We start from the raw sequence: 9,429 nt of genomic DNA on the forward strand, positions 1-9,429 counted from the left end.
TGGCGGATCCGGAGCTTGAGTGGGGTCTTGTGTTCAACGCCGACGGGAGCATCAACATTCTACGTTCACCTTGTTTCGACGTAGGATTTGAAGACGAGACAACCGTGGAAGAGTACTTGGAGAGAGTCATTCCGATCCTTGCGAGCATCTACGACCGACAATTCTCAAAGCACACGTGGAGCCTTGACGGTCACCTACGTCTTCCATCCCCGCCGGCTACTTTTCCTCCGACGAAGTTCCTTGGCGCCCTTTCTCTAGTGGTAACTTCCGTCATCGCTTGGATCTTCTATCTCCGCCAAAAGTCCACCAATCTTTGAGTGACATGGCCCCAAGGTGAAATTCTCGTTGTTAAACGTTGGGTTTTGTTATGGTACTTTGCATATGAAATTCGCCTAGAACTTTGAAAGATTCGTTTTGGTTAATCTTGTTTGCAACTCTTTTTTGCCTAAGCAAAGTTAACGTTTTTAAATCTTAATTCTATCTTGCATGATCCCATAAAATTATAAAAGCAAACTTTACGACTCTCTTTTTAATTTTGAATGTAACTCCTAGGAGTTTCACATCATATTTTGTATGTGCCTAGTGTGGAATTTCAATTAGTAGTAAAAGTTCATAAAGATATTATAATTTATGGTGTCTTAGATAAATTTGGTCATATATCAAGAGAAAGCTTCGAAGTGACTTACAATCGTAGAAGACGTCGAAGTAGAGAATTGGAAACACCTCAGCAAGAATGTAAGTAATGCATTTATATTCAAATTTAAGAAATTTCATTTAGAAGCATGAAGGTAAATTTTGAATGCATTAAAGTAAAAGGTTATTAATTTTCTTTAATGTATAGAAATGATTTTTAATTCAAGTTTCCAGGTATGAACAATCAGATACATAATGAAACTAGGTAAGTGTAAAACAAGGTTTAGTATGTTAATCTAAATGTTTTCCTATTTAATACTGTTTTGGAAAGATGTCAATTTACTTGCATATGGGATGCATTTTAATTGTACACTGGTGATCACAGCAATGATTATGAAAAAATGCAACAACTTAAGTATGACTTATGAACACTGAAAAGTTTTATGAATATCAATTGAAAAGTAAAGTTCGGCTACAAATGATGTATAACTGTAAATACAGGTGGGGCAAAAGGGACCCCAGATAATATACATGTATTACATGAGGGGTAAAAGGAACCCCAAAGAATATGATACCTGCATAGCAGGTGGGGCAAAAGGGACCCCTAAAGAGGTAAAAGCAACCTCTATATAATTCAATGGTGAGAATGCCAGATTTACCTGGGCTCTATTGAATAATATTATGAAAGTGTAGCCAAATGTTTTATAGATTAAAATTAATATTCATTATTGAATTCAGAAGAAGTAAATATTAAAATTAATTATAAATTTATGATGATTTCAATGCTAGATTATTCTCCATTATTTATACTTTAAATGTTAATTAATTTGTAAAGCTTACTGAGTCTCATAGCTCACCAGTATTTTCTTACTGGCTGTTGTTACAGGAAAGGGCAAGGAGAAGATTGTTGCAAATTAATTTATGCAAGTTATTTCTTCTTTTTATGTTAAAGGTTTTTTTTTTTTTTTTTTTTTTTCTGGTAAGGTATGAAAACATCTCATAAATGGATTTTAATTACTTTTCCTTAGTGGCTCTGTAAGTATGTTATTGAGGTTTTAATTCGAAAGTTGCTTCCATTATTATATGAATTAAATTATGGTTGGATGTTTTATATGATCTTCTAAGAAGAGAAATTGCATTAAATATTTTTAAAAGGAAAAATGTTTATGTTATGCACGTTACACTCCACCGTACTGTTTAGTGGTATTGTGGGGTGTTACAATCAGAGCATGAAAAGTGTATTAGATGCGTGGCCGTCAATCTACGGACACGATCGAGTCGATGTATTTTTGAAACATTTCATGTATTTATTTTTATTATGTTATTTGTCTCTTGTTATTTATGTTGTATTTATTTTTTCCCGTTTTTATCCCTTAAGGAATGTCGTATGTAAGCCTTGAGGGCATTGTCGTCTTTCTTAATTTGAGTCCTATGTACAAGGCTATTTATAGCCCCTATGTTTCTCTTTGAAAGTTAATGAATGATTGAATGATAAAACTTATTCTCCTTGTTTGAGTTCTTATGAGAGTTTGAGAGATTGGAGCGAGGTCCCTTGGAGAGGGAATTTGGATCACCCACCAACCTTAGAGACGGCCGAGTTCGTGGTTTTCTTCATTATCTATTTTCCTTTCTCCTCATCACCTAACCAACCGGCCACCTAACCCCACCTCACTCCAAGCCGTCGGCCACCTTCATCCCCACCATCCCTCCACAGAAAACTCCCCAAAACCAACATAGTCACCGGCCCTATCTCACCTCCCCATCTCCCTCCACCTCCACTCACGACCAAGCCCATGCCGACTGCCTTCCCTTTGGTCCCCTTCATCTTCCATGTGTCATCCATCCTTTCCTAAATTAGCTCTACCCATTTTGGGTAACTCCATGACGGAACAAATTCAAATTTTTTGAATTTGAAATAGTTACCTAACATAGCCACCCTATTTTAGGAGACTTTCCAATTCATAATATATTTGAATTTGAAATAAATCAATTTTAAATTTCAAATCTTTCCTTTTCTCTTAATCATATTTTGGGAAAATGTTCTTATTTAAATCAATCAATCAAATCATGATGGATTGATTAATTAAAGCCTTAACTCATAAATCAATCAGCCGAAACTCCCAAGGGCCCATCCACTTAATTCCCTTACCAAAATTAAGCCTCTTTCTTTGGAATTAAATCCAAATTCAACCTAGCCTTACCCGCCCCCTCTCTTCCCCCTTTAGGCTATTTAAATTCTTGAAAATCAAAGGACTTTGATTTGTCCTTTGATTTGGAAAGAAATTTCAGCCTTCCCACCTAATTTTCCCACTCCAAACTTTAAACCTAATAATGAAAATATGAACATAATTCTTTTCCAAGTTTCTTTCATTGGCCGGCCACCTCTCATCCTTCCCACCACTTGAATTATTGAGAGAAACTTCTTTCTCTCAAGGGATTCTTCAAGGCGAGCCAAGGATCATTACCTTCAACACTTCAACGTGTGGGAGAAATTTCCTTCTCTCCAATTGAACCTTCAAAGGAAGCTACGATGAACGTCTTCAACCTCTCAACTACTTGTTTTCGGGTTTTGCAAAGGTAAACATTCTCCCCCTTCAATTAACTTCCCAATCCCCTAATCTTGTAGGTGGTGAAGAATCACAAGGAGTCGTGCACTCGTGCTTCGCCTTATGCCTTAAGCTTAGTAAATGTAGGATTGAGTGTGTCTTCTATGCTTCTAATCTTATTGTTATATTAGGGATTTGTTGAAAACTATTTACTTTGCATGTTGTTGAATTTCTAACTTATTTTAATTTTCCAAATGCTTGGCAAGGGGCTTAGCCCAAATGTAGGCACCACTCTCTTGTTTTCTATTATCGTTTTGATTGCTAACAGTTTTAATCTTACTTGCTTGATTCAAGAAATCGTACAATTTCGCATCGCATACATTTAAAAACATTTTAGTCATGCATCACAATCATTTCCCTATGAGCAATCTCTTTTGATGAGAACAATCTTGCCAAATCACAAGCACACACCACTGCGAACTTTGAATTAGCATCTCCTCTGAGATTTGGATCCCCTCCTTGCATCTCTCTCTTTGCTCGTAAGATTCATAGCAACAAAATAATAGCATTCACATAATTCAATTTTTTTAATGTACTCGCCTAAAATCAAATCACATATACTGAATTTCAATTTTGAAGCCACACACAACCTCATGATTGGTATTTCAACTCCAAAACAGCTCTCCAAAAGTGATAATAATAAGTTCAAGGAAAAAACTTCAATGTTAAAGTTAATATTAAACGAACTCAACTAACTTGTAATCAAGTTAAACTTGTCGATATGCTATGATGTTGAATTCACTTCCACCATCCTCAGATTAAAAACAATTTCTCATTAAATAAAACTTATTCACGATCTAAGGCCTCTCATATGTATCAAACAAAGCTTTCATTGCTCCATTTTATGATCCACTCTTACAATATGTCTAAGACAATATTCTTTATCTGTAAAAGATATACAACTCTTAATGTTTGTTTGCCTAAGACATCCCAGTTATCGTTACTCATGGTAACAAGTTTCATCTTAAAGAAGATAGATATAACTTTTTCTATATAGGCAACCATTGATCCACACGTTCTAGGACCGAAACATTCTTGACATTGGACATATAAATTTTTGTTTGTCCGTCATTAGATGCAATTACTTCCACTTCTCCATTAAGGTTTCAAAGCCAAACTCTGATTAGTGAAAAGAACGCGTATGAGAGCAATAACGAATAAGAGAATGAGAAATAAAAGTGTTACAAGAAAAAAAAAATAAATAAATAAAGATAATACTTTGTAGGGTCTAACAATGCTCACTTACATCCATAGTTGCATAGAAAGAATAATATTTCAACTAATCAGAGATTGATAGAACATATAATTACCCTCAAGTAATTTCTGTAATGTCTTCTCTTTTTTCTCTTACTTAAATCCCTATTCTACCCTTCTCTCGGTAATATTTTTTCTTGATTTTTCTCTCATTAATCCAAAAATAGTCAGCCATAAAAAGAGTGAAACACAATAGAATACACATAAATTATTATTAATTATTATTAATATATCACCTTCACTATTATGTTACTCCCTGTGAACATTAATAGTCACAAAAATATCCTCACCACTTCTATCACTAGCCAAACTAGCCACTGAAGTCAACCACTTTCTCCACTACATGTTCACTAGCTTGCATTGTCCATTGTCAATCTATATTGCTTGCTAGAACAAGAACCTCGCCTTTGCTCCAAATTCCAAGTTCTCACCAACAATTTTTCACATCATCCAACCTACAAATGTGCATCACAACTAGCAACCCTCAAAGTCAGCCAAGGACTTCGGCCACTGGAACTCAAGCCACTTCAAGCTTGTATCCTCTATAACTATCATAGCCTCCTCCAATCAACCTTAACTTATCACAGAACAATGCTCATTTGTGACATCACACACTTGTCATCATCAAGAAAGCCAAATGTGTCATCACAAATAAGAAAATAAGAGGCCCATCTCAATCCAGCCTTTGTTTGCAATCTGTGAGATTACTGACTGTGTAGGGCAAGAAGCTATAAAGCATCCGCACTTCTAATTGCCTTATGTGTCTATGTCGAACACATGTTAAACATAGATATAGCTCTGACGCATGCTGACATTTCCAAGTTATTTTCAATGCATTTCACATGAATATTAGTTTTGTAACATGTGAGATTGATGATTGTGTGGAGCAAGAAGCTATAAAACATTGAAATGTCTAAAAACAACAAATATCAGTGTTGAACATGCATTGAACATAGACACGTCTTCGACATTTTCAATATTATTTCAAAAGCATTCCATCAAAAAATTTGGTTCCAACACAACCCGGGCACGCACCAACATGACTAAGACATACGAGAGATACAAGTGGAAAAGGAAAACCATTTTTCTCATGCAATAAATGGGAACAAGTTAAATGAATATATCATACATGACATTATAATTTTATAATCCTTCGCATGAAATATATTTGGATGAGCATATGAAAAGCTAAACTTATATTTTGATTAAAAAAAAACTTCTTAATTCTTAAACTAAAATTTATTTTTTTTAATCATCAAATTGTAAGACAACAGCTTATTTCAACAATAAAAATAATATAGATATAAGTATTTTTTCAAAAGATAAAAATATTTCCTTGCAAAATTGGAAGATCTATCTTGCATTATGAATTAATTAAACTTAGGAATCTTGGACAAACTTTTTTCACACAAAAATAATGAGAACTCGAACTTCTTAGTTAGATAGCTAATAGTTAACTAGTTCGATCCTTCTATCTCGAGCACAATATGTAGATGAAAATCCTCAATTTTGTATTATTTTGATTAGCATCATGTTATAGTATTAATCCAAATAGTAGGTTAAAATTTTGAATTTGTAATTAAGACTTGCATTTGCATGGATTTTGTTTACATTGAGAACATTTTCATTAACTGTTATAAGGATTATATAAAAATGACCTATAATCAAGAAGTTTAATTTGATTAGCAATTATTATTAACACTTTTGAATTTGTAATTTGTTCTTATTTTGATTATTTCTATCAATAATTCTTTTTTTTTTTGTGAACATAAGTATATGATATTATACTTAACCCCGGGACGCCCTTAATAGAAAAATACTTGAAATTATTTATTTTATATTAATAATTTATATAACATAACAATATATCCATGACATGTTATTTATAGATATGTTGTGTTGTCATGCCAATTTCAAGTCATTTTCATGTCTACTTGTCCGTCTTCAGACTTCATAGACGAGAAGTTAATTATTATAGATGATTAAGGGCAGGTGTGATAATAATTTGTATTTATTTGGCTTGAGTTTGGAAAATAGTTTAATCATTTTTCTTCAAAATTTGTTAAGAATTGACCCAAATCTAGGTAAATTAAATAAAACTTGCCTAAAATTTACCCAAAAAATATACCTCTAGTAAGGTTTGTATATCATAACTAACTTTAATCAAATCTTCTCCAAATTACTAAGGATTTACCAAGAGAATTTTGGGGAATAATCTCCCCATCCAACAAGTATAGCACATGGCTCCTACACGAACCCCTAGACCACCAAACCCAACCAAAACATCTTACACCATTCTGAAATTGGTAGTCACATATTCACACAAAACCTAACAAAAGAAATGAAGCAGCTTCATGAAAAATTTATGATTATTGGTCACATCATATTTTGACTCTTAACAGGGCACAGTGAAGAAAAAGAATGCATTTAGCCGACCACACATAGTGGGATAAAGGCTTGATGTTGTTATTGTAGTTGCTTTTGGTCACATCATATTTTCCAAAGCATTCCTCTGTACTAGCATCTGAAAAATTGGCCTCTAAGCTAGCCATACAAAAACATGGTGGTTGAAGCTAGGGATCTTCTAAGTTAATTGTTATACCTGACCAATGATCACAGCCTTCACCCGATCAAACGGAGTGGAGTTTAGGGCATTGAATATAAGGTGTGGCGGAGGATATATGGGAACAACACCCCTCAGCTCACTCTCCACGAACCTGCAAAGATTCTTCCAATGGGGATTTTGAAGCTCCCCTGGAAGAGCTTCCAGCCACGTTTCCTCCACTAGAAGCTCCTCCAACTTCGCATATTCGATTCCTTTGGCTACATTCAAAAACACCGGTGGCATATTCGGAATCGCTGAAAAATATATATCGAAGTGGAAGAATGCAATAAAGCGACCTAACCTTTTGCGTTCTCAATTCTCTCGATGCAGAGCCTGGCGTTCCTCTTCGATCTTGCCAAATACTTGTTGAACTCCATTCTGCTTCGCTGCTCCACGGTGAGGTTGGAAGGTGATTCTAGTTTAAACTCGCCTGAGACGCCAGAGCCAACAGAGGGATCACTGCGAATTGAGATGCATGATCTAGGGGCTAGGGTTTCGCGTGACGGTGAGAGAGATCGGAGACGCTTAACCGGCTGTAGGATTTCTGCTAGGGATTTGGAAGTAGAAGAAGCCATTTTGCTGCTACCCCGTACATTGCTCTGATCTAGACGTTCCGATATTTATGGGCGCGAATGCGAGGGGGTTTTGGCGGGGGATTAAATGAATGACGGAAATAACCTTACACTATGAGAAATGGAAATGCTTTGGACTATTAAGTTTGAAGGAAGAATGGGGTCTAATCTATTTCAAATGTGAGAGTTCTGAGGTTATGATGTTTGGTCCGAAGTAAATAAATAATATGTAAAGTTTTGATGCATTTAAAATTCATAATCTAATTCTTTTTTATTTATTTAAAATTTGTTAGAATTAAGCAAATTTCAAATACTTCATAAATTAATCATTTGTCATTTGTCCGTCGTCGTCGACCACCACCCACGATCGCTACCGCCACCACCAATCATAAATGTCGTCGCCACCAACTACAGCTGTCGTTGCCACTATCGCTAACCATCAACCGTCATCGATCCCCACCATCGGTCACCACCACCGCACACGCCTACCATTATCACTACTACAGCCGTATTACCAACTCTGGTTATCATCACCCTCCATCAGATGCCACCTGTGCACCGTAGAATCTAAATTAACATAATTTTATCTTTTTATCTTCTAATTATTCTACCAAAGCAACTAGTTTCATTTTACATTAATTTAAAATAGCAAAAACATCTCTATATCATATCACCTACATTTATACATCACCAATTGAAATCTATATACAATATCTAGAAGTTCAATATATAACATCCATCTATTAGAACTCTTTTTGTTTCGAAAGAATAACACATAATACAATATAATAAATTAAACCTACAAATATGACTCTATTCAATCTTAATCATCTTGTCTCCTTCATGAATCTAAAATCAATCAAATTCACATAATAAGCTTGCAAAGCCCAGCAGGCAACCAAAACAATAAAAGCTTTCAATGCAAACAATAATATTAATATAGATGCTCATCTCAATCAGTATAAAATTAGTGATCATTGGTATGGAATAATCAATTAATATCAAATATCAATAGAAATCAATATAATTAGTAAAATAAAAGAATATCTAGAAACATAAGAATCTATCAATATATAAGGAAATCAATTAAAGTCCATAAAAGTAATGTCAACTGTCACATAAGATATGTCATGTGGGCATATCAAAATACTAGATCAATGTGTCTATAATTATCTTAAAATGTACTTGTTATATGTTATATCATATTTTATATATTTTAATGCTAGTTCTATTTATTAATCAATTAATGTACAATTTAGTAAAATTATCATGAAGGCAACTATAAATAGTAATGTAGGACATCTAACTTTAATATGATATTTTTAGCATCTTCAACCCAATTGTCGACTAGTTAGTCATCAGTTTTTAACTAACCGTAACAGTCGATCAGTTAGTCATCAATCTTTATCTTACCATCATTATTCATAAATCAATTCAAATGTGGCCTTAATAATCATTAAGAGTTGCACTCTCTGCCAACTCATATTAATTATATTATTAACACCTAATATTTATTACTTACATGCAAATGCCACATTTATCTTATCTGAATCACATCATTTGCTCTATGAAATTCAATAACATGTATGAAATACATCAATCAATAGAATGCTAATAAATATATACATTATTTATTTATTTTAGAATATCATAACTATCAATTTATCTAGTAAAATTCAATAATATTACAATTAAAATGCTCATAATAATAATTTATAGAGCCATGTGGTTTTTGACAGTCTTTGTGTACATCATTATA

General features: G+C 33.8%; 1 protein-coding gene and 1 long non-coding RNA gene across 4 annotated transcripts in view; both read right to left on the minus strand.

Moving 5' to 3' along the window:
• The window catches only part of LOC114580025, a 12,368-nt gene extending 5,281 nt beyond the window's left edge, over positions 1 to 7,087 (minus strand). Inside the window, exon 1 of the long non-coding RNA XR_003701328.1 lies at positions 724 to 7,087. This is a non-coding gene — a long non-coding RNA (uncharacterized LOC114580025). The remainder of the gene's footprint in view (positions 1 to 723) is intronic.
• Positions 1 to 7,706, minus strand: part of LOC110097485 (uracil-DNA glycosylase, mitochondrial) — a 50,126-nt gene extending 42,420 nt beyond the window's left edge. For 2 of the 3 annotated variants that reach the window (XM_020823861.2, XM_020823862.2), the window contains exons 1-2: positions 7,400 to 7,705; positions 7,096 to 7,316 (exon numbers count right to left, since the gene is read on the minus strand). In XM_020823861.2, coding sequence (XP_020679520.1) covers positions 7,096 to 7,316; positions 7,400 to 7,673 — 495 coding nt within the window. In that variant the 5' untranslated portion in view covers positions 7,674 to 7,705. Of the gene's footprint in view, positions 1 to 7,095; positions 7,317 to 7,399 lie in introns of all 3 variants that reach the window. The other variant, XM_028696418.1, reaches the window with a different exon arrangement.
• Positions 7,707 to 9,429: the final 1,723 nt, after the last annotated feature.

This window comes from Dendrobium catenatum, unplaced genomic scaffold (genome assembly GCF_001605985.2).
Source record: "Dendrobium catenatum unplaced genomic scaffold, ASM160598v2 fragScaff_scaffold_743, whole genome shotgun sequence".
NCBI lineage: Eukaryota > Viridiplantae > Streptophyta > Magnoliopsida > Asparagales > Orchidaceae > Dendrobium > Dendrobium catenatum.